Source organism: Crassostrea angulata, chromosome 2, assembly GCF_025612915.1.
Source record: "Crassostrea angulata isolate pt1a10 chromosome 2, ASM2561291v2, whole genome shotgun sequence".
Classification (NCBI taxonomy): Eukaryota; Metazoa; Mollusca; class Bivalvia; order Ostreida; family Ostreidae; genus Magallana; species Magallana angulata.
In genome coordinates, this window is record NC_069112.1 from 40,505,576 (window position 1) to 40,530,648 (window position 25,073).

The following is a 25,073-nucleotide window of genomic DNA, read 5'->3' on the forward strand; positions in this document are numbered from 1 at the left end:
GTCTATTGATTGAAGTTCATTTTAGAAAAAAAAAATGTCATCCTTGTAGTGTTACAACTAAATCATTCATGTATGTACTAATAGACATGAGTAGCGGATTCACGAGATAAAATAGATTTTATTTGTATAGAAAAATGTGTTGCTTCTATTCATTTAAGAATTAGCTATGATCTCTTTTTTTTTTTTTCAAATTAATTATTATTTTTAATGTTCAGTTTGAAAGAAACTCTTGATTTTGTTTGACTTTTCTCGGCAAAAACAATAAATCAACCAATGCAAGCAAACTTTGATTTTCTTATGAGCTAAACCCCGTTTTTTCCCATCTTCAGTCTTAATAATTAAACTCAAGTTTATATGACTTAAATTTGCTTCTCTTGATCAGCGGTCAATGGCAGTCGGCAAATTTTGGTTGTGCTTTAAGTGAAGCAAACACTTTTTTTTCCATTTATTAATAAAAAAAAGAAGAGAAAAATGCTGGGGGTTATCGTTAAAGAGATATTATTTTGTAGACGAATATATAAAATGGTACAACTATCACAGTAGAAATTTAGGACACCGCAAACGCGTGATCAGAGAAAGGAAACAATTTGGGACAGAAATCTGTTTTTATCAGAATAGTATTTGAGTACTATCGGAAGGAAACTAATTCTAAATATAAATTGACAATCACAACAGCTATTCAGAGGTTCTAATCAATTGACCATTGATATTAGTTATAAGTGTTATAAAACATTCGTTCATAAAATCCTTATTATTAATACACATGATATACATCAATAAAGTCACTTTTTTTTTTGGGGGGGGGGGGGGGGGGGTCAAATAAGGATATCATATATTCAAGTTTATTCAAGTTGATAAAAGTTAAAAGTGCTAAAAATAACAAAATCATACAGTTCATTATCCTCTACTTATGTGACTGTATAATTGATTTACAGAACGTGTTTCGTGACAATGACATTTACAAAACCATCAATTAGATAAATGCAATAAGCATTTGAACAATCAGATGATATGAAACTTTTTTTTTATCAATTTGGAAAAAAAATTCGTTCGCAAATATATTGATATGTTATATCACAGTTCTGGTCATACCACGTTAGGTTGTTAATATGAGAAAGTCTGAGGCAATTCTGTTTGAAATAATTATTGGGTTGCTCTTTGGCGGTGTTCCATGCGCTGTATAAAAATGCTGATCTGTCAGACTCCCACACCCATCGTCCTTCTACCCCGAAGTCTGTACCACCTAACCAAACACTTCCTGGAAAAAATAAACACATATTGGATTTATTTTTATTTCTTTGTTGTATGGATTCAATATAGATCGATAGATTCAGTAGAAATCTAAATATAAAACAAATAAAATATATTTGTATCAACTTGAACATTTTTTTTTAAATACATTGTTCAAATATAGAAAAAAGGTAAACAAACGCAAAATCTAAAAGCATTAACAATCTATATACGTATCTGTTTATTAGATGTTTATACATCATGGTAAAACCATTAACGGTATAAGTACCTATACGAATAATAAATTATGTGCTTTTATTTATTTATTTTTTCCTACATGTACGTATAAAAAATAGTTTTACCGGTCAATTTCATGGCAAGAGCACGGACGAAAACGTCTTCCGCCTCAGATTCTATTTCAACTAATTTAGAATCAGCCGCCTTACAACTCGCCTAGAAAGTAAAAACTTTGGTTATTATAAATGAATATATATTTTCATTGTTTTTTTTTTTATTTTTAATAAAAATACTAGTGTCGACGATTACCTGAGCGTCATTCCAGGTTGCCTCTTCGCGTCCTAACCAATACTCAGAATTCATGAAAGAAGTCCAATCTATAAAGATAAAAGCTGTCTTTATATAATATTACATATCCTACTGTTCTCCGAAGCCTACGATACCATTATTTCTGAACTTATAATTTCATAGATATTTGCACAAAATGGACCTTTAATTGAAATGGAAATCTTATCAAAATAAGCTACAGGTCACAGTTTTACTATTTTTTTAATTTTCTGATATCTAAAAAAAATAAAGAAGAGAAGAGTTAAAAAAAATTAAATACGTATTATCGATATCACCTTTTAAATAGTTAATCTCTTTTGTAAGCTTCTGAACTTGTTTTTCAAGCTGCAATTCCCTGCCTGTAAAATAACAGTTTTATTCATAAATACCATTGTTGTAACTTCCACGTTATATATAAAAATCAAAGTACTGAAGTACTGACGGGAGTTGATTTTATCGATTATTATTTCTTTTAAATAAATGATATGTTTTTGTTTTTTGTTATTTTTGGATTTTTTTTTGGCTTTTTGGGGTTTTTTTTTTTTTTGCATGGTAAGTATTTTCCTATATTATTTGAATTACGCATATCTTTATTATATAAATTCTCCGACAGAAATCTCGTGATAACCCCATATGAATCTTGTTGAGTAATATTCAAAGAATTAATTCCATCAAACTACGTATCAGTAATCGAAATAGTTGAGAAATTGCATGGATTCAGGCAATATTGAATTCTAGTCTTCTTCAACCAGATCGACGTTCGGCTATCTCCGTTAATATCCCACATACAAAAGACTCTGTGCTTGTCGGAGATTTACGGAGACAGTCGAGCGTTTGGTTGAACAAGACTATATTGAGCTCTGACTTGGGAATACATACAATGTCCGACTACAATTAATATTTACATTGTTCGTACCATTTAAAATCTGACAATTTACAAGGTATCTATGGATAAGGTTCCTAGAAAACAAGACTTTAGAATACACTACATCAGTATATCGATTAGAACTATATGTTGTCAGCGATGCTGATTTGTGCTTTGGCCCAAACACTGTTTCATTTTCGGTTTGCCAGAGTTACTGCATAGGATAGTTGATTAAAATCAACTCCCAAAAATGATGTGAATTTTAATTTTTAAAATATGTAACTAGTTTGTGTGTTTTTAAGTCATTGTTTCTAAAGGGGCGTGGTCACGATTTTGGTCAAAAATTATTTTTCCGATTTTAATGTTTACAATGCTTCAGTAAGGTATTTTTATTGGGCAACCAAAATTTGAGTGTCTTTTGATGAGTTATTCGGGATTTTCATAACCTTGAGTTATCGTTCGTAACACGAGTTATCTCTCCATTAGAGCAGGTATCGCGCTATGTAACCAGTATAAACAAATGGTTGAAACAAACGTTTTTTTGTCTAGTTTAATCGGTTATTGATGTAAATTGTCAATGTAGAAAGAAGATTGTGCAATTAAAGGATGCTGTTATACTAAAATAAAAAATAAAACTGTAGGGAGATTTGACGAGCGCGCATAATTGTATCATATCCAGGCACATACTATGGTTTTTGAAAATGGATTGGCAGGCGGGGTCTCATCAAAAGAACTTGACAAACCAAAAAAGAAAAAGAAAAGAAAAAGTGGGGGTGGTAGTGTACTTTTCTGTACTGCATACCTTAATTAAATCATACCATCATTTCTTTTCTTTTCACAATTTATTTACTAGCTCCGAATAATGTGGAAAAAGGTGGGGGGGGGATCTTCATGTTTATTCACTTTATATATGTAATTTTATGAAAAATATCTGTTGCAAGAAGAAATTGCTAGGGTAGCCCCCCTCCCATGTTGATGCCAGGCGCCTGTCATCTACCAAATAATAAAACAGTGCTAGCAGTAAAGTGTGTGGTTTCAGGAGAGCGCTGCTGATACATGTACATTGTATCATACAGACAAGTGAACATGCAAAGGAATCCTAAAGACATGGATGGTTTTGTCTGTCCACCTCTCAGAAGAGAATGTTTCAATCTATCAGTAGGTAGAAGTACAAAGATAGGCATTATACCTACGTACGTATGTATCTACACTGATAATTGGCGGACCTTACTATACTTCATCTTGAAGGATTTCATTTAGATTAATGAATGATTAATTTCAATTTCATCATCATGGGAATTTATGAAATAATGGAAATCATCTGCAGCCTAAAATGGTGTTTGCTATAGATTTTACGTGAATAAAGTACAATACAATTATATAAAGGGCACTGAGATAAATGATAAAAGTAAATAAGGTACTGAAAGTAAAACAAACAAACTACAAAAAATGTGTTTAAGCTGTCTCCTCAAAGACTTAAAAGAAAAAGGGTCTCTTATTTTTAACCAAAGACAAATTGAAATTTCGATGAAATCCTATATTTAAAACACTGAGTTCTATTTTCAATGCTGTCATTCCTCTTAACCCTATAATGCCGGTATCTATATTATTCAACAAATCTGTTTTGTTGAGAAATTCAAATGATTGTCATCGATTAAACATCCTGCATGACAGGTACAGCTGCCTGAATTGATGACCGTCGGTGCCTGGTAAGATACCAATACACACCGTGTACACATATTTCTTTCATGAAAGCATTGCATTTCGAACGAATGAATCTCAACAGGCCAGCGCAATCATCGTTGGAAGAGCATACCAACCGAAAATCAAGACGAAAACAATGAATAAATTAAATTAATCACTTCACAAATTATCAAAATCCCAGTCTGCGGGAAGGGAGGAGGGGGGGGGGGGTCTCGTATGTATGTATCTTTGTATTTAATCAGAGTTATATATATGCATACTTTCTCTTAGGCCTATATTGATTTTGCGTTGTCCTAGAAAGAAAAAAAATAGGGACAGTTCGTTAAGAATTTATATTGCTTTATTTGATTTCTATAGAAAAAAGTTGATTTCATAGAAAAAGAATGATTTTCAACTCCAGCCCTTTCCATTATATATACCATCTTTCATTTTTGCGTAACAGGTGGGTTCATTTTATCAGAGACCACTATAAATCCATACGTTAGCTCACCAAAGGAGTAATTGTCCCAAAAATAAGAATCGCAATGTCTTTCACTCGCAATGTTTGCCAGCTATAAAGCAAAACTATGAACATCGCGTTATAAATTGTAATCAAACGCACACTTTGCAATCATTTTAATTTTGTTAGATAACTTCTGATGTTTTCTGTTTGGTAATTTAAATATTATCAAATGTTTTTGCTGTAAGAAAAGTCGTTATTAATTAACGTCGTATACGTAAACTCCCGCACTGTTTACTCATATTCAAATAACCGGAAGTACTGCATACCTGCTATGAGGGGAAGATAACTCTTTCAGTAACGATAACTCTAGTTTATGGGAAGACCGAATAAGCGAGTTACAGAGCTTACAATTCTTTGCTATGTAAACAAAACGTTTGTTTAAATTTTGAATGTTGGAAGTGAAGATTCTAGTTTTAGAATTAAAATGAATATGATGAAGGTTAACAACTGTTTATTTATGCTTAAAATGAATTATAAGATAGACAAACCAACTTTAAAAAGTTTTTTACTGGTATATTGAACATATGTAAACAAAAACAGGGCACGAGCCTTGTTTACATGACGAAGAATTGTGAGCCCTGTATCTTGCTTATAACTCAACGACTGGCACCCACATTTCATTTGAACATTAGAAATGCATTCCTAAAGCATTGCAAATAATAAAACCAGAGAAATAAAATTCGACCAAAATCGCGACCATGCCCGTTTAAAGGAAGTCGTAAATTTTATGAATATCAATTTTACTGAATCTAAAAGAATATTTCGCCACTTCAATAATAATTATATATCAAAGCCGAAATGGAAAATAACTTTTAAAAAGCATGTACATATGAGTCCGAAGATTTTCATTAAAAAAATTAAACAACATCAACTGAATGACATCATTTTGCACTGCAAATGTACATAAAAAGCCAGATGACATGAGTAGATTAGATTTTTGAGATAACGAGCAAAAGGAACTACTTTGATATAAAGAATTATTGACTTACTGTAAAATTCCGCATAACAGGTCAGCGTATTATCAACTGATTCCTCATACTCAAGGTTGTTGTAGAGAGGTTGACCGGTGCTATCACAGATCAACATGATCATTAAAACTAAAAGATATGCCATTTTAAATTGTTCAACTATCGTTAATGAACAAAGGAATTTTAACTAAACTATTAACCTCACTATGTGGTTTTTTTCTTAAGATAAAATTTTCCAGGTCAAATAGTTTACAATTTTTTCGTGAGGTATTCAGTGAAACGTTTACTCATTAAAAAATACCGTGCAAAACAAAGACTCGATATAGTGAGGTTAAATACACATAGTTGATGTGTTTAGTTAAGTAGAGATTTATTGAATGGAACCACTATGTATTTTACTTGTATGTGTCACATCCTTATAGAAGTGGGTCACTATTGTTCAATGTGTATACTGTTGCTTGAAATAGTTCAAGAGTAAAACCTTGTTATCATCAAATCTAAAACAAATTTAACGAAAAGAAAACACAGGAATATTTTTGTCAGTTGATCATATTGTGTAAGGCTACATGTCGTTAGTTTTGTCGAGTTTTCACGTATAATCCAACAGTACATGTATGTCTTTATTGAAAACTTTAAAAACGGTGAAAAAAAAGAAAAGATTTGGGTGATTAATAAAACGTATGTTTGCTCCGTTGGAATTGTTCTTGTTTTATTATATCTAAAAAAATGTAATGATTGATTTGTTTGACCGAAAAAAACCCCACACTGCTTTTAAAGAGGTCCCGACAAATGCTTAAACTCAATCACATTAGGAAACTAGATAGATTTACCTAACATCGCAATAGAATGTTCCGCCTTTCAAGTGTCGTGTGCAAATAATGTGACCGAAAATCCGCCGTCTTTGAAAAGGCTAATTAACGGTTTAATCCTAAGCGCTGAGTTGATAAGACGAATGGAACATGTTACGTACAGACACAGGTGAGTTCTGAAATTGTCAATATAAGGCCATTGTTTTTATTATTAATCCAAACGGGACACGCTCAATTGTTTACAAACTGATACACTTTTTAATTAAAAAAAAAAGAGATAAAAGTTTCATATTTTTATATTCGTAAATATGTTTGTGTTATGATTGCATCAACATGATTATGTGCTGTGTTTGTGTTTGTTTTAAGGTAATGTAATGAGTTAATATGGACAAACCTACTTTTGACTTGTGTAATGAAGACCAACAAAAAAGTAAGTTTTTTGTTTAAACTTCAATTTGAAACTGAGCATGTCAAATCAATGATTTACATTTACTGTACAGAAGCGGAATAGACGATTACACCGGTCGCAAAAAGACAAGCTTTGAGAGTCTATAAGAGATAGAAATGGGACATGGTCCCAGGCAGAACTATGTTCCTTCGTTCAATTTTTTTTTTATTACCGATAGTCTTCCGAAGCTGGATTTCCTTACTTGAAAGCCGACAGCAGCTACTGGACAAAAACAGCGATTTTGAAAGATATTTTGAGTTAAGTTTAATCTATGAATCAAATAAAGCTTATGAGTTTATGGAAATTAATATTTTTGTAGAACATACATGGATACGCATTTTGATGTCAATAGTTACATCCTGAAATTGAAAATGAGTTTCACATGGCAATTTATCACAGTAAAAAAATGATTCATCAATAATGAGAGTATATACTGCAGATTATAACAATATTAGTTATTGGCTACTTGTTCGCATTATAGAATCGTTTTTATTTCCTTTCACAGATGATGTAAAACAAGTCAGTGCAAGGATAATCCTGCCACAGGTCAGCGTCCCACATCAGAGCACACTGTTCACGTCCTTCACCATTTGGTTCTTCTGGATGCCAGTTTGTAAAATTCATTGCAGTGCCTGAATGGTCCCAAACCCATACATTTTTTACTGGGTCTAAAACTGCGCCGATCCACCACCGTTCTTCCAAGTTGGAGCCTGAATTTCTTACTAAAACATAGAGATGTTATATGACAAACTTTTGTCCGGAAATGCGACTAAAAATTTTAACCAAAAAATACATTTTCCAAGTTATTTTCCATATAAAATGGCTTTTTACCAAACAAAACAGATATGGAATAAAACAACATTTTATTAAATAATGATAATTGATTTGAATTAGTTTCTTGGGTATATTTGCCTTTCATTTAACCAACCCCCCCCCCCAAAAAAAAAAGAAAAAGAAAAGAAATGTTTTTATTCTTTAGCAATACATGTCAAAGTTACCCGATATGAGAAAACATTGGTATACATAAGTTAATTTGTTATTTTGTACAAATTGCCAAAGTGATTTGTCAATTTTAATTTTTGCATTGCGGAAAAAACCCTCAAAATATTCATTTTTTCTAATTTTTTACAATAAAGAGCATATATTTTCCTTGAAGATTTTCAGCTTTAGTGTCTTCTTCGTAACAACGGTGTATATAATGTTTTTAAGGTGTTACAGATGTACATGTAATACATGACGTTTGCATATAGTACAAGAGCGTTCAAAGCCTGACAAAATCCCCCGTGCCTAGGATTTTGAAATGGAATATGAACATATTAAAAATCTGTACATATGAAAGTGTGCATCAGTACATGTGCATGTATAATACAGTACTGCATATTCTGACAAATAAGTAATATACATTAATGAATGCACTTGGTACTTATCTCCTTTGTTCTATTTGTTTTCTTTCTTATCTTATATCTGTGCTAGCGCTATTTTTATCAGACATTGTGTGTTCAGAATATAAACATTACGTTATTGTTACCATAACAAGAATTGTAGTAGGTATTTTTTTTCATAGTTATCAAATAAAAAAGCAAAAATGCTATTCAAAAGCAAATGAATGGAAACATAAACGTCGTCTGTATGTTTCGAAGACCCTGTCAATCGAGAAATAAGAACTAAGAGCCTCCCCCTATCACATTGATACATTGGAATACGGCTGAATAAATTTAACTGTTTTGCAATACTTAATTAATTAAAAAAATTTGTTGAAAACCACGAATCTGACCTATTATGAGTCTAGACATTATTTTAATAAATCAATAAATATCAATAAAAATTTATTCTTTAGAAAAAGGTACTTTAAGGATGGAGTCAAGACCCATCAGTACCTAAATTTTGTAATTTAAAACAGCAAATGATCAAAGATTTATGAAAAAAAAAGATGTGCAGCTTAATTTTGAAAACTATACCTGCCATTTTTATAGAATGAACGCACAGAATTGACTTCCCTCGTGAAATTTATACTAAAAACAATGCATACAGACAAAGAAATAATATGCTAATTTAATTTAAATTGAAATTGTCTCGTCTTTATCGTTCCAAGTGGGGGATATACAACCCCTTCTAGTCCATGTTCATATTAAAAACAAATACAATTTTTTACATATACTTTTTTGGTTCGATTAAGTCAATTAAGGTAGATTTTCTATGACATTTTAGGGGAGGCAATGATGATGATGTCTCAGTAGTCAAATACCACAGGTGCTTAAGGAGCCTGTCCTCAACCACATGTGGTTAAATACATGTATACAGTGTGGATTTTAAGGCAACACGTAACTTATATTGCAACAAGCTTCCAACCAAAAAATGATATGCATTCTATTTGCAGACCACTCTATGCACACATGCTATATCGCAGTATGTATGCAACTTTTATATAGTGTCGGTTTCATATACCATGTTAGAAAGCGCAATTACTTAATTTTAATCTAATCGATAAATAAACTTAGTGCCGTGACCAAAATATGACTTAATTCTGCATTCATCAATTATTTATCTTGTACAAATGTATAATATCTACATGTACAATACGTTTAAACACACCTTTTCCCTTTAACCAGATCTGCTCAGACTGTGTTTCAATTTCGAGAAGGTGTCCCCCGAACGACTGGCACTTTGTCTAAAGAAAAAAGATACACAAGTATGCATATCAGATCATTTTACACTTCTAATATACATTGTATTAATTTGTAATATATTACTCATTTTTAATTAATAAAATCAAGGTAGCATTTTGTTGCCAGTTGTTTTGGTGTTTATATATAGACCAAAACATTACACGGACGCAAAAATACAAATATACATGGTACATGTATAATGCAGTGTTACTTGATATTGATGAGTTGCAAAAACAGGATATTGTAGTCATCGCACAGAATCCTTTTATTGTTAAAACATAGACGATAGGTTTTTTTTTTCAATGAAATACTCAGTCCTAAGAGGGATAATTTTTTCCATTTCATTGCACTTGAAGTCGAAAATTGGAAATAAGAAAGTAAATTCAACGAAACACGCGATTGAATTCTTACGGAAATGAACAAGTACTTTTACGGAAATATTTAACTGCCTAGGCCATAAAATGTCTTATTAAAGAGTTTAATATAACCACAATGCAATAAATTCGCATTAACAATATATTAATTTTGTTGATTTCATGATAAGGGATATTTTGCTCATATTTTCAGATAACTAGAATGGTATAAGCGGTATTTAAAGAAGTGACTCTGTACAAACATTTTTTTTAATTCACGAATAAATGTTCATGATTCATAAACGATTGTCACCTATTTGTATTTAGCTCTGATTAGAATAAATTTCTGCGGAAATTTTGTCTTTTTTAAAAATGTTATTTACTTATAAAAATGACTTGAAAAAAAAAAGATACTACGAGTCTGCGTCATTTGTTTCATATTTTGATTTTTTACTGGAAATGGACATTGTTGGTAACCTGTTAACAAAATTTTATGATAAACGCGATGACTTTAATTTTCTGTAGTCAACTTTTCTTATTTATGTAGCAATATATTTTCAACACCTGCATATGGTGTTTTTGTGTCTCAGTTAATTTGATACAAAAGAGCATGCCCTTCGTATGAACAGTTTCTAAGGCGAGGCAAGCCGCTGACAAACAAGTTGATTAAACAGGACTATCAACAGTCTCGTTTGAAGTCATCTTTTCGTAAGTTCTATGGTCGATACAACAACCTTTGCAGCACATAAAATCGTCCACTGGGGCGCATGCTGACTGACGTTTTTCATACTAATTGTTGGACCATTATTCATCACCTAAATGTCTACGAAATGTTCCCGATTCAGAAAAAGAGGACACAGCGGGTGTGACCGGTCAGCAGAGGATGCTCACTCCTCTTAGGCACCTGATCCTACCTCTATCTTTTGGAGGTCCGTGTGGATCTGCTTTGAATTTGTTTTCCGTTTTATGGATTTTTGTGATGGTTGACGGTTTGTTCTTGTCATTTTTTCATGTACAAAAATATGAAGACATCTAAAATGCAATGACCTTTCTTGCCGTGTAAAAATCAAAATGAAATGAAACAAAGTGGCGTGATAACGTTTAATATCTCTCATAAAATCTAGGAATCCTTGTGTTTTGAATGTAGGAATCGTCTCGTTATTCAAATATAATTTAAAAAAAAAACTTCAAAGAGCCTACGTCTTAAAATGCTTCAGACCAAATGTATGTCACGCATACACATTCTCTTAATAACAATCTATGTCCTACAATCTAAGGTCCTTTCATTTTTTCCATATATGCTAATAAAACAGTTATAATTCTAATTTTATTGAGTACATTAAAAGACATAATAGAAGAACATCAGCTTAACTTTTTTTGTCGGCGGAAAACATTTGCAGTTTCTGGCAACAGCTAACCCGTCGTTGTTCTTATAAGCCATGCACGATTTGCTATGACTATAACATGTCACTATGCAATCTATAGGCCAGTTAACATACAAAATACTAAAACACGGTATGCAAAACGATATCACATTCCAATAGTACATAGTGATAATAATCATATTTACAAAATACCTTGCTGTCAGTCCATGTAGAAGCCGATTTTATGAAACAATACTGATTCTTTGTATCACTTTGTTCCTGATCTGAAATTACATATAATAAAAGGGGCATGGTCACAATTTTAGTCGATTTTTTTTTTTTTCGATTTCAATGTTTACAATGCTTTAATAAGGCATTTTTAATAGGGAACCAAAATTTGGGTGTCATTTGTTGAGTTATAAGCGAGTTACAGGGTTAACAATTCTTCGCAATGTAAACAAAGCCTTTGTTTACATTTTGAATGTTGAAGTGAAAATTCCAGTTTAAGACCTCAAATGAAAGTGTTAATCAATAGGAACTGTTTATGTATGCTTAAAATAATTAAGAAGATAGACAAATCAGCTTGAAAAATATTTTTAATCGGTATATTGAACCTATTTAAACAGAAACAGAGCACGAGCCTTGTTTACAATACGAAGAATTGTGAGCACTGAACCTTTCTTAAAACTCATTGACTGGCGCCCAAACATTTGATCATTAGAAATGCATTCATAAAGCATTGTAAATAATAAAACAAACACAATTTGAACAAAATCGTGACATGCCCCTTTAAATACATTCTAGTAAAACATCATTTGTTTTTTGAAAGCCCAATCCTTTTCATATATCATTTACAAGTTTATTAAAATATTTCGAAGAACTCCAAAAACATTTATTTTTATGAATAATGTTGATTTGTAAAAAATGATTATTCATATATCCTGTTTCAAAGCGATACTTTTTTTCCCTTAGAGTGCAACAATTTTAAGAGAACGTAATTAGTGCAAATGAAAAAAAAAAACACAATATAAGTCACTGCTTTTTTATTTTACTACGAGATATGCTTATTTAAAAAAAACCCGTGACATTCTTCCTACAATTTTTATTTTATAAGACTTTCAGATAAACAGGTAGGCGGACGAACGAACGGGCGGATATATTGATATAATGAATTATTCACTTACAGATTCCCTTTTCACTTAAACAGCTCAGATGAAATTGTAAAAACTCTACTTTGTCTGAAATAAAGGAACCAAACAATACAAAATTTCAACAAAATATATATGCAGATGATCAATTCATGTTTGTACTTTAAAGCTGCTTGGTCCGATTTTATATCAAATTTTATGCACGCTTTTAAACGATGGCTATGCTTAGTATATGTATAATAGTAGACATTGCAGTAGTTTTACCCGTCAATTATGCCAAATTTCAATGAAGAAAATTACGTACAAAATTTGCTAACAAAACAAACGATATTAAAAGGTACCGCGTTATTTCGCCTCATGTTAAATTTCACCCCTGACGACGAGACGGGTATGGTTGTATTACGAATTTTACATCGCTTTAAATAAAGGTCGAAATGATCAGACAAAATACAAATAAACATGTGTACGTTTTCTTCGCGAATATTTCCAAAGCCTGCTTTCTTTACAATGGATGCATAGCATGCGGGTTGAATAACCCCAATCATTCGGGGGACGAAACCAAGCGGTTTCCTTTTCTAAACATTCCCGTGATGCATTTTGGTTTGTTTTTTCGTTTGCTCAAAGAGAAATTATTTTTATTTACTTTGAATATTTCTAACTTTGAAAGGAGACTGATTCTGCTGGTGTAAATAGGAGAAAGTCCATAGCTTTCTAAGATAAATGATTTGTATGAAAAATATTTTGATACTGTAATTACAAAAAAATCGGACCAAGCAGCTTTAAGAAAAAAAATCACTAAGCATAGACAATAAAAAATGAATGGTATTTTATTTTCATTATTCAAATTAGGGTTCTAAATTTGATATATGCCGAATATATATTACCTAAAGGATTAGAAAACATACTCACAACATTGACGCTTATTTGTAAAGTTTGGGGAAATAACTTAGTAAATTGTACAACGTTTTATACATGTTGAACTTTTTTAAGGGGGGGGGGGGGTGGTGGTAATTATGTTCTGAAGCTTAAGTTTCAATTTAACCATTAAACGAGTCGGTGATATGAAAATATACATTTACATGTACGAGATATAGCTTCGTGATTAATCTTACATATACTTTAGGGTCTTGTTAAAAGTAAAACTTACCTGTACATGTACAAGAACCAAGTTGATCTTTTAGTTTGTTCACTTGTGTCTGGAGTTGCATCTCTCTATCTGTTGTATGTACATTTCAAAAATTTATTGTTTTCTTTGTCTTAATTTTGCTTTCACAACAGAAAAAAATAATGGTTGAAGTCTGAACTAAGAATTTAAAGATATATTTTTAATCTTAACCCCTTTTTATCTTCTAAATCTGAATGAGAATATATTTTATTTTTTCATGTTGACTATATGTAGTCACGTGAAAACAATCCACATTACTTACCATAAAATTGGTGCATCTCATTTACAATTTTGTTCACGCATATCTCTTCATACAAAGCCTGTCCATCAACACAGGCAATCAAACATATCAAAATTGTCACCTGAATTAAATACAGTCCAGCCATATATCCTTCTTCATTTGCTTTTGAAGCTGTAAAACAAATAAATGTAAGGATATAATTACACCATGCACGCAATTAAACTGCTCCAGATAGCTAGGTATATCATGTTTTACACAAATATTGCATTAAAAAAAAAATCATGTTACCAACCAGAAAAGGTGTTTTAAAACTGTGATTTTAGGAAGAAAAAAAGCGGAAGGAAATTATATATTGATTGTATCACACGTGTTAGACATGCTTAAACAGGATGAGGTCTTCAAAATTAAGTATACATGTATATTATCTGTAACAAGGTTGTAATTCTTGAACGGTAAAAAGCAAACAGGACATAATTAATCATCTATAATGATGTGGTAAAATTCGTTAGTAAAATAGCAAACTGAGCTTAATCATTATAGGTTATACACGAGCCCTAACCTTAAACATTTGACTGCTACCGCAAGGGAGGTAAATGAAAACAATCATATACCATTTACTTCAAAATGTAGGCAGGCAGTGTATCCACGCTGGGGATATTTTATATGAACTATATACTGCAAATTCAGACTAGATATTTCTCGCATTTATTTTGTACAAAATCCCAAGATTTTTTTTATATACAATGCACATGTTTTGAATTAATTTACTAATTTAATAATAATCTTTGCTGTTCTTAAATGCTTTCTCCTTGTAAGCTTTGCCATTTTTCTATTTGAATGATGGAAAAAGTAATATACACCAGAACTGGTTCTTGTTCAGACAGTGGAGACGATCGTCCTTCAGGGTCAAGATGACAAGTGAGATCATTGTGATGCTGATTATTCATTTAGGACATACAAATCTATTAAGATTTGATATGCTTCCTTAACACCTATGATTTGGATTATGCCTTGAAGTCGCATTCCTATAAAAAACGTATGTTTGGGGAGTTTTTTACGTCATGATGTGTCATTTATTAAAATATTCCAATCCGATCCTGCATTAATCATTATTCTGGTTGGTGAAGATGAAGGAAAACGATAAGCGGATGAACTTTAGCAGGTGTCTAAGTATCACAGTAAAAGTAAGCATAACATAAAATGTATTTCTAAAAAGTACTTCCAAAACTTAGACAAGCACTTGCATTTTTATGCAGCCAATATTCTCATGAAAAGGGACTTAGCTAAATTTGATGGTACACTCTTCTGTAAGCAAAAAACACTGCCCCCTTCCCAACTTGGTTATTCTGTGTGTGTGTGCGTGTGGGGGGGGGGGGGGGTTATGCAGTCAATGTTGTCACGGAAAAGGACATAGCTAATTGTGATAGTGCATCCTTCTGTAAACCATAATGGATCGTTCTCTTCCCATTATCGAGGTAGACTTAAGAACAAGTTGAGGGATTCCAGAATCCTGAGAGACGAACGAAAGTTAAAACCTCAACCTTGCTTTTGATCAACTTCGTATCGTATTTTCTTTAACGGAGCAGTTCTGTGTAAAGTTACAACAACTATTAATGATTTTTACAGATTCTACATATCATAAATCAACAACAAATTCAGCTAAACGTCTGAAAACTCAAGCGCACAGTTTTTTTCTGGCTTTCACAAATAATTAGACATAGCTTGACTAATGACCACATCCAGGTGCTGTTTACTTACCTAAGTTATGCCAAGCGGCAAATCTTCTTCAAAGAACCTTCCCTGTCCACTATAACTAATCTGTACTTCATCACAGCTTAAATTCAAGTTTCCATTCACATGGCTGTTTAAATTGTTTGAAACAAATAGTTTAAATCCTCGCACAGCGGAGGAATTGTTTGAAACAAATTGTTTAAATCCTCGCACAGCGGAGGAATCAATCATAAAATATGTTTTATGTCATGAAATTGAATGAAAGGGAGGTTGCGAGAAGAGCCATAGCATTAAAGGTCAGTCCAATTTCACCAATTTGCAAAATTCGCTTCGACTTGCATTGGCTGAGCTGCTTAAGTCTCACAAAGAAAATTGATGCCTTGTTAATCAAAACAATCATCCTGAGAGTATTGCATAAGCAATACACGTCCCCTACCGGTTTGTGGAAATTGTGAAGCAATGCACTGTTATGCAGAATATCGAACCCGAACATTAAAAAATTGGAATATAAAAAAATTATTTTTTTCGAAAATATGTCAACCAGACGCAACAAAAGAGTAAACTTGATCTGTAGTTTGACATTTTGAAGCTGTTCAGCATATTTCATATTATTCCTCAAACGCATAAAGAAAAAAAAGTGTGGAAAACTGAAGTGGGACAGACAGACGAACGGACAGACAGAGAGACGGACTGACGGACGCAGAGGAAAGCTATAGTCCCCTCCGGTGAAAACCGGTAGGGGACTAATAACACGATGAAAATATACTTGTTACTCGAATATTGTGGATAAAAAGTCCACGTGATTATGATAATGAACTCTGTTATACAGGAATCTGTACGGAACACAAGACTTATCCGGAAATATACAAAATTACAAATGATTATAGAGATGGTGTAAATTACTTGATGCTTCACATTAATACAATTAATTGTAACCAGAATATCAAGATATAAGTATATTTCGAATTACATCTACCAAGTATAATTTCCTCTATTTCTTACAGAAAGTTATTAGTAACTCATAGCTTTATAGAAATAGCCAGACTGAAATATACACGTCCCATTTATCGATTGGTCGAAATTTACAGCAGCTGAAAGTGACAGGACTGAAATTGGCACGACCTGTTTAATAATAGTAAAATCACGGACTGCACGAAATAATCGTGATGATGCCGGACTCAAAGTTTCACAGGAGACGATTTGGCTGTTTCTTTTAGCTAGCGTACTTTTGTACATAAACAGTAATTTAGTGAATTTTACTTACTTTTCATAATCAATTTATTAATTAGTTAAAGTTTTTAATGAAAACAATAAAATGCTTTCTTTGATGATTCAAATAATAAAATGAATAGTGGCTGTTTGGGAGGATAACAGTTGAAATTGACACCCCTCGAAAACCATTGTCAACCGACGCGAAGCGGAGGTTGACAACGGTTTCCTCGGGATGTCAATTTCATTTTTTACCCTCCCAAATAGGCACTATTTATATAATGTTTACGTTGTACATCTACCAAGTATTTCCCCTATTTCTTACAGAAAGTAATACGTAATTCATAGCTCTATAGAAAGAGCAAGACTGAAATTTACACGCCCCATTTTTCGATTGGTCGACATATACAGCGGCTGAAACTGGCAATAAAGTGACAGGACAGAAATTGATACGCCCTGTTTATCGATTGGTCGGGACCTAAAACTACCTGAGAAAAATCATGTCATGATGGTGTCTGACTTAAAGTCTCACATGAGACGATTTGGCTGTTTCTTTTAGCTACAGTACTTATGTAAGTAGATAGTAATTTAGTGAATTTTACTTTTTACGCTCAATTTAATAATTAGTTGAAAGAAGGATCTTAATACAAACAATAAAATGCTTTCTTTGATGATTCATGCGGGTTTTGAAGGTAGAAATCATTGCAGTAAAAATTTACATAACGCGCTAACGCGGGTTATGTATTTTTTCATTGTAGAAACTGCCTAAATATGTATAAAAGGAATAAAGTGAGTTTGCATTCATAGAATATATTTTATTTAAGCCATATAATTTTTTTTTCTTTCGTACAATCAAAACTGACATCATACTCCAATTTTCTAATAAATGCGTCATCAACTATAGTTAGTACTTTTTTTTATAATCAACAAAATATAGATAGTGCATGCTCCATGATTTATGATTTCCCCTATTAACGGATGAATTGAAAGCAGTTATAATGTAAATTCCAACGCTGATCCAATTAGCAAAGGTCACGGTGTATGCTACGTGCAGGAGTGACAAACTGATTGATTAATTATTATATACAATGTCACAAAAAGAACTTTTGCTTTCATTTTTATGAAATAGAAGTACGTTTAATCATATAATTGTTTTTCAATGATTCACAAAACACTGCCCCCCCCCCCCCCCAAAAAAAAGCTCTTCGGTACACCTTAGCATTGCATGTATTATTCCGCTAGCGAATTGCGTTTTCAACATTGTTTAATGAGTAAAAACTTGTGTTGATCATTTTATAAGCATTGGCATAATAATCAGTGTATCTCTTATATTATTTGCCCCTCTCACAAATTATATTATATCTTGAATCGCACGGATAATCATGCCAAAGGCCCTCATCTGACAAAGCACAATCCTCAGCAGTGCCACCGCTTGGTTGAGACCCAACTGTATCCCAGTTTTGGAAGACCAGCTCATCCCCTGAGTGATCCCACACCCAAACTTCATTGTCTGTGTCCTCTCTGGCTCCAATCCACCACCTGTCTTCTGAAACTAAATGAATTAAATTTATAGAATTATGTGCAACAAAGCTGAGGTTCCTCTATTCATTGATAAAGGCGAGTTATTTTTATAGGCGCAGCGGTTTGAACCTGAGAGCTACAGTTCTGTTCATGTTGAAAAGTTACAATTTACGGCGCACAAAAATGCACTAGTCTATGCAATGGTCTATTTAATCTCATTTCATAACACATTCTTTACAAATACACATGTATTTGATTGCATATATTCCTTTGATACTTTGCTACATATAATGTCACTTTACTTAGTTAAATCAAATTGATATAATCTATAATTTTATCCCTTGCCTCACCATTGTTAATGAAAAACTTACAGCACAAAAAAGGAAAAAGAAATGTTTGTTTTTTGTTGTTTTTTTTTTTTACTTTAAGCTCACATAATGTTGGTCAAGCGTAAACATTATGAGATAAAAAAAAATCAAGCGACTAACTTTCTTCCATTAACCAGTTTTGTTCTGCCTCAGAGTTGATCTCAAGAAGATACGAGTTAAATAATTGGCATTTCGTCTGTAAATGCAAATAAACACAAAGTGCATACATATTTTTTTGTTTTTTTATATTCTACGCTGTCTTATTTTATCGAATGTAAAAAATAATATTAATGCGTTTTGTATGTTCAAAGGTTCGACGTGGTATGAAATATATAATATAACGTATTAATTCTAAAAATTTGCATTGTATGTTGGCATTCGTTATATTATTTGTTATAAAATATTTGTTTGCTGAACAAAGCCTAAGAATAATTTTAAAAAGTACCGGAACCGGAAAATAGATGTAAGAAACGCGTAAGCAGAAATACCTTCCCATCATCCCATGTTAATGATGAACGAATGAAGCAATACTGAGTATCTGTAACATTTCCTGCTTGATCTAAAATTATATACATGTTAAGCGTTGTTTTTCACTTAGTTTTAACACAGCATTTACATGTTCCATAACTTTTATAATGAGATTTTTTTTCAATGCAGTTGTATACATGTGCATTTATGTACTAATATTGACACATAATGAACTCTTTCGTGAAATCAAATACAACGATGAACATGGTGTACTTTTACGGAAATAAAAATACTGTCTTTGAAACAATGAAATTATCTTATAATTCGTTGTTGGATATATCTCATATGATTTAAAACCTATGTTGACTTAATCAAGGTAATTTGTCAATTACGTATTTGGATTTTGCCCTTGAACAACATATACGTCTGGGGTTAATGAACAGAAAGAAAATCTTTGAATATTGGAAGACAAATAGTAGAAAACTCACATTTTCCTGTTTTGTTTTCACATTTAAGCTGAAATTGCAAAATCTCCTCCTTTTCTGTAAAATATAAACAATATTATTTTATTGTGAAGTGTCATTAGCAAAGATAAAAAATCAGTCCTTATACTTATTACTCAATTTACAAATGGGTATGAGAACACTTAGAGCTCCTTTTTAAAATTGGAACAAAAATACCTCTAAGCGAATTCAGTTGATTTTCTAGATTCGTTACTTGTGTTTGCAATTGCACATCTCTATCTGTTGAAAGAAAATCTAGATTTTGTATAAAGAACTTTTTTTTCTTTATTTCATTATTTTTGCTTCTCTTTGAACAAACACATAATCAGCATTTATATCTCTAAATAAACGGACATAATTTAAAGCATAGCAACTGTTGCATGAATTCAACTAAATAACCACCCGTTTAAGTACATTCAAAACCAGGAAAAAATCATTAAACGGTGTAACAAATGAATTCAATGTAATATAATGAATTCAACTAAATTATCATCCGTTTAAGTACATTCAAAATCAGGGAAAAAATCATTATACGGTGTAACGAATGAATTCAATGTAATGTATTGAATTCAACTAAATTATCGTCCGTTAAAGTACATTCAAAATCAAGAAAAAAATCGTTATCCGAGTTAACTAATGAATTCAATGTTATGTAATGAATTCAACTAAATTATCATCCGTTTAAGTACATTCAAAATCAGGAAAAAAATCATTATACGGTGTAACTAATGAATTTAATGTAATAAAATGAATTCAACTAAATTATCATCCTTTTAATTACATTCAAAATCAGGAAAAAAATCATCACTATACGGTGTAACAAAGGAATTTAATGTAATATAATGATTCAACTAAATTATCATCCGTTTAAGTACATTCAAAATCAGGAAAAAAATCATCATTATACGGTGTAACGAAGGAATTCAATGTAATATAATGATTCAACTAAATTATCGTCCATTTAAGTACATTCAAAATCAGAAAAAAAATCATTATACGTTATAACGAAATAAAAAGCGACAGATTAAAAAGTGAGAAAAATATATTTTTATTACTTACCATAGCATTCTTTATAACAGGCTTGTGTGGTATAAAACGATATGTCGTTCTCAATGTCATTGTACAGAGATTGGCCCTCAGTATAAGCGATCAGAGTAACCATAAAAATGATAAGACTCATTTTTTGGGGGCAGATCTAACCTTTCAATAACTGACGAAGCTGCAAAGATATTAACGGCTTCAGTGCTCCTTTTCCTCACGAGGCTGATGCAAGTTTAATATAAATTATTTTCATGTCATTGGAGACACCAGCAATATTTTTGAAGATTATCAGAAATTCAGGTATCATAACACTAAACAAACACATACCGTGGAGACGAAATGTGGTGATCTTCGATAAAAATGACCGAGACGTTCTTTTAGGAAGCACAGATTAAGCGTTATGTCACTGTATTTGTTTGACACACGAGTATATATATATATATATATATATATATATATATATATATATATATATATATATATATATATATATATATATAATTATATGAAGCACGGAAGAGAATCAACACTAGGCATGTTTAAAGTGTAGATACTAAGCCAGTAAACTGAAAAAAACAAGCACTACTACTAAACTACTCAAGAAAAATTAAAAAAAAAGAGCAGCTACATTATAAACAGTTTCGTTCACATCCTTTAAGAAGGCGTTGACACTGCCGCCGATCGCTCTCAAGTCTTGAGAGCGATATATATATATATATATATATATATATATATATATATATATATATATATATATATATATATATATATGCAGATTCATATCGGATGTTACGAAACTCGAGTGAATTAAAGGGTAGTAAATGCGCCTGTTTATGGGAGATAAAAAACAAAATCCCAGCTCTCAAGTCTTGATAGCGATCGGCGGTAGTGTCAACACCTTCCTATATATATATGCAGATTCATATCGGATGTTACGAAACTTGAGTGAATTAAAGAGAAGTAAATGCGCCTGTTTATGGGAGATAAAATAAAAAACGAAATCCCAGCGAAACTCATCGTTGAATAATCACCTACTCGATTAAACTTTGTAAAGCTCTAACTATTCGCATGATATTTGTTTTTAATTAAGGGAAAAATGCTTCTGTTTGAGGAAAGGTGGACGAAATAAACAAAACAGTGTTGGATTATTCAAAGAAGAAAGATAAGGAATCTCCTTTAAAGTATGATTTGAAAGAAAACGTTTCAAGATTTAAACGCGATATGTATAACATGTATGGAAAACGAATAGCAACACTATTCACAACATTGTCACTATCCTGGTCAGCTGTACCTTTAAATCATTTCCGTTTAATAATCAAAATAAGGAACACATTTTAGTTTTAGTACAGAACTTTAGTATAAACTGGTTGAAAGTAGAGTTAAAAGTTAAATCCATTTATTGTTATATTTCTAGCGTTTTTAATGGTTCAACGATATTAGGATGCTTTAATATTCAATAATATTAGTAATAATATATAATATATTACACCTTGCAATTTTTGAAAATGAAATAAACGTAAAGAGGAAAAACCTTGAAAAAATATAATTGAATCGCTGCACATCTTAGACAATTCTAATTATGCATTTTTCTTCCTACAAAGCTTGCTAATCAACACAGGCACTAAAACATATAAAAACATCCTTTTAAATTAATTAAATGCAATCTAACCATCTTAATAAATTATTTTCGTTTTCATGATAACGCAGCAAAAAAATAAATATAAAGATAAAATTAGACGACCCTCGCAATTACATACAATTAGATAACTAGATATATAAGGCTTAACAGGAATATTGAGAAAAAAAATCGTGTTGCAAATAAGAAAAGTAATTTTGATGCAAGTTGTTTTTAAAACTGCGATTTTAGAAAGAACAAAGCGGAAGGAAATCATTACATGGTTACATGTCACAAACCTGTTTGACATGCTTAAAACGGATGTGGTTTTAAAAATGAAGTATAAACATCTATAACACGTAACACAGTTATGAGGCTTGGAAGGTCAAAAGCAGGAAGATCATTATAAATCGTATTTAAAGAAACAGTAGAACTCGTAGTAAAATAACAACGTTATTTTTTAACGACTGTTTTGATAGACACATTCTTACCGTAAACATTTGACTGCTACTACAGGGGAGGTTAATGAAAAACTAAGTTCTATATACAATCCACATCGAAATCTAGACTGCAAGGGTATCTTTTCTGTAAATTTTCCATATTAACCATATACTGCAAACTGGGGCCCCATTTGTCTTTTTAATGAAATATCTCTTTACTGTATGTATCATAATAATATGTTTTACGGTGTGACCGTTGGGGCGAGCGCAGAAGGAACCACACATCTGTTATCATTGTTAAATGCAACCTATGGACTTGCCCTAACCAAAAAACTTGGACTTTGTTTGAAAACTTTTACCGCCGCAAGGAACCCAAAGTTATTAATCTTTTATTCCGATGGTCCCTTCCTAGGCTTATACACTTAAACAAACTACCACTGAGCATTAATAAAATGGCAAGCAGAATTATTTGAATATTTAGATAAACACAATGCCGTTTGGTTTTTTTTAAGTAAATACAATTATGTTTTATCATTGCTTTACCTTTTAATAATGATCATTAAAATCAGTAAACAATAAATTGTGTGTCTGTGTTATCTGTGTTTTAACTATTTTCCTCTGTGACATCAATTTTGTTTTTAATTTTTTCAATTTGTGTACGCTATATAAGCGTTATAGACATGTGCCCTTTTTTTAGTGTGTGATATCCAATATTATTGAAAGGTTTGACCACATATGCAACTATATAACAAATACATGTAGATATTTTAACAGTTTAATTCTTTTCTTTTATTTATTCATTACAAAATGACGTGGCTGCACGTAGATCTAATAATGATTCAACTTTTCTTTTTTAATAATTTTTTGTCACCTACCTAACGTATGCATATATGTTGGATAAATATGACAATAAATTTAGCATGGAACTTGCATGTGTTTTAATTTTACTAAGCAAAAAATAAATAATCATCTAAACAAAACTAATCAGCCAAAGAGTCACCGTTAACACTGATACTGAGTACTTCCTACATGTTACATCCAGTACAGATGCTTGATCCGGCTCTAAATGTATCGCGGGAAATTAAAACGCGAGATCTTTGTGACGTCATAGTTAACTTTCTTTTGCGCTCGACAGGTATCGTAAATTGTCGGACAAATTCGGGAAAGGAAATGACGTCATATGTCAGCAAAAGTTCAGATAGGTACAGTTTTTTTACGTAGGCTTATGTGATGGATTTTTTATTGTTAAATGAAAATGATGAATTTTCCGTTGAAACGCTTCCTGTTCCACCATGTTGCTATGCACCGCAAAGGATCACTGGGATAGTAGAACGTTTTCACGCGGGTCCACAAAATTTTCTTTGAACAATGTGCAGATTTCAACTCGAATTTTCTCCGTTCGTACACGTTGTCTATGGAGCTCGCTACGCGAGCGGCGCTTCGCGCCGCCTCGCTGTGCTCGCTATTAATAAATTTATACAATCATTATATAGATACATTTATAGGACTGAAACAAAACGTTTGTCATGCAAATAACATATTATCATGTATATTTAAACACAAGTCGTTTGAGACTTGAAACAATTTGTATCCTATATTTTGATGAAATTTATTCGCGACATTTTGCTTCATGGTTACTGTTTTCTAGTTATGTATACTGAACACCTAATTGCATCGCTTCGTTTAAGTGTTTTTTTTTTTTTGGTAGTAGCCGCAATAGCTGACTGCACAAAATCTATGAGTTTGTGTATGTTGTGTAACCCTGTACCTCTTTCAAAAACCGTAACATGGAGCAACATTTAAATTGGTCGACTTGAAAGCTATAAATGTGAAAATGCTTGATAGATTTAACAATTTTGATTCAGATAGTTTTTTTTTTATTTTGCAGTTCAACAATATGCTTTTTAACATCCAATTCCAAGGTCATAACCGTTTTTAATAATGCATTTACTCTGCTTTAAATTATTCCAGAAGTTATTGCATAATACATAAATAGGGTACACAATTAGATGACAATATCTTCATCGTTTTTCCAATTTTTTATAAATTGCATCTTTATGACAAACAACCATATGAATACGATGCAAAAAAACAAAAAAAACAAAACAAAAACAAATAGGTAATGACTGTATGAGCAATGTTTAACACCA

General features: G+C 31.8%; 3 protein-coding genes across 4 annotated transcripts in view; all 3 read right to left on the minus strand.

Annotated features, from left to right (window-relative positions):
* Positions 1–825: 825 nt before the first annotated feature.
* Positions 826–25,073, minus strand: part of LOC128170862 (CD209 antigen-like protein C) — a 46,266-nt gene continuing 22,018 nt past the window's right edge. The window contains exons 6-9 of the mRNA XM_052836614.1: positions 2,091–2,153; positions 1,777–1,844; positions 1,593–1,683; positions 826–1,258 (exon numbers count right to left, since the gene is read on the minus strand). Coding sequence (XP_052692574.1) covers positions 1,029–1,258; positions 1,593–1,683; positions 1,777–1,844; positions 2,091–2,153 — 452 coding nt within the window. The 3' untranslated portion in view covers positions 826–1,028. The remainder of the gene's footprint in view (positions 1,259–1,592; positions 1,684–1,776; positions 1,845–2,090; positions 2,154–25,073) is intronic.
* LOC128170865 (perlucin-like protein) lies at positions 7,189–14,199 on the minus strand. The gene is made up of 6 exons (XM_052836618.1): positions 14,049–14,199; positions 13,769–13,837; positions 12,658–12,711; positions 11,687–11,757; positions 9,683–9,758; positions 7,189–7,812 (listed from the first exon to the last, which is right to left on the minus strand). The coding sequence occupies exons 1-6, from the start codon at positions 14,170–14,172 to the stop codon at positions 7,580–7,582; spliced, it is 627 nt and encodes a 208-aa protein (XP_052692578.1). The 5' UTR covers positions 14,173–14,199; the 3' UTR covers positions 7,189–7,579.
* Positions 17,771–21,294, minus strand: LOC128170866 (C-type lectin domain family 10 member A-like). 2 transcript variants are annotated; one of them, XM_052836619.1, is made up of 7 exons: positions 21,196–21,294; positions 20,887–21,046; positions 20,005–20,067; positions 19,813–19,866; positions 19,345–19,415; positions 18,977–19,052; positions 17,771–18,519 (listed from the first exon to the last, which is right to left on the minus strand). In XM_052836619.1, exons 2-7 carry the CDS (start codon positions 21,005–21,007, stop codon positions 18,299–18,301), a joined length of 606 nt encoding a protein of 201 aa, XP_052692579.1. In that variant the 5' UTR covers positions 21,008–21,046; positions 21,196–21,294; the 3' UTR covers positions 17,771–18,298. The 2 variants fall into 2 exon arrangements, with proteins under 2 accessions (XP_052692579.1, XP_052692581.1); XM_052836621.1 differs by lacking the exon at positions 20,005–20,067.

Bases quoted from the DNA above. Each gene is read 5' to 3' on its own strand.
- LOC128170865 (XM_052836618.1), bottom strand. From the start codon at position 14,172: ATGGCTGGACTGTATTTAATTCAGGTGACAATTTTGATATGTTTGATT. The intron at 13,838-14,048 runs GTAAGTAATGTG...TACATACAACAG, and splicing joins TGAGATGCACCAATTTTATG to ATAGAGAGATGCAACTCCAG. The intron at 7,813-9,682 runs GTGTGTTTAAAC...TCTATGTTTTAG, and splicing joins GATCTGGTTAAAGGGAAAAG to TAAGAAATTCAGGCTCCAAC.
- LOC128170866 (XM_052836619.1), bottom strand. From the start codon at position 21,007: ATGAGTCTTATCATTTTTATGGTTACTCTGATCGCTTATACTGAGGGC. The intron at 20,068-20,886 runs GTAAGTAATAAA...TTCTTTCAACAG, and splicing joins CTGTTATAAAGAATGCTATG to ATAGAGATGTGCAATTGCAA. The intron at 19,053-19,344 runs GTATTTCTGCTT...TTGCATTTACAG, and splicing joins TAACATGGGATGATGGGAAG to ACGAAATGCCAATTATTTAA.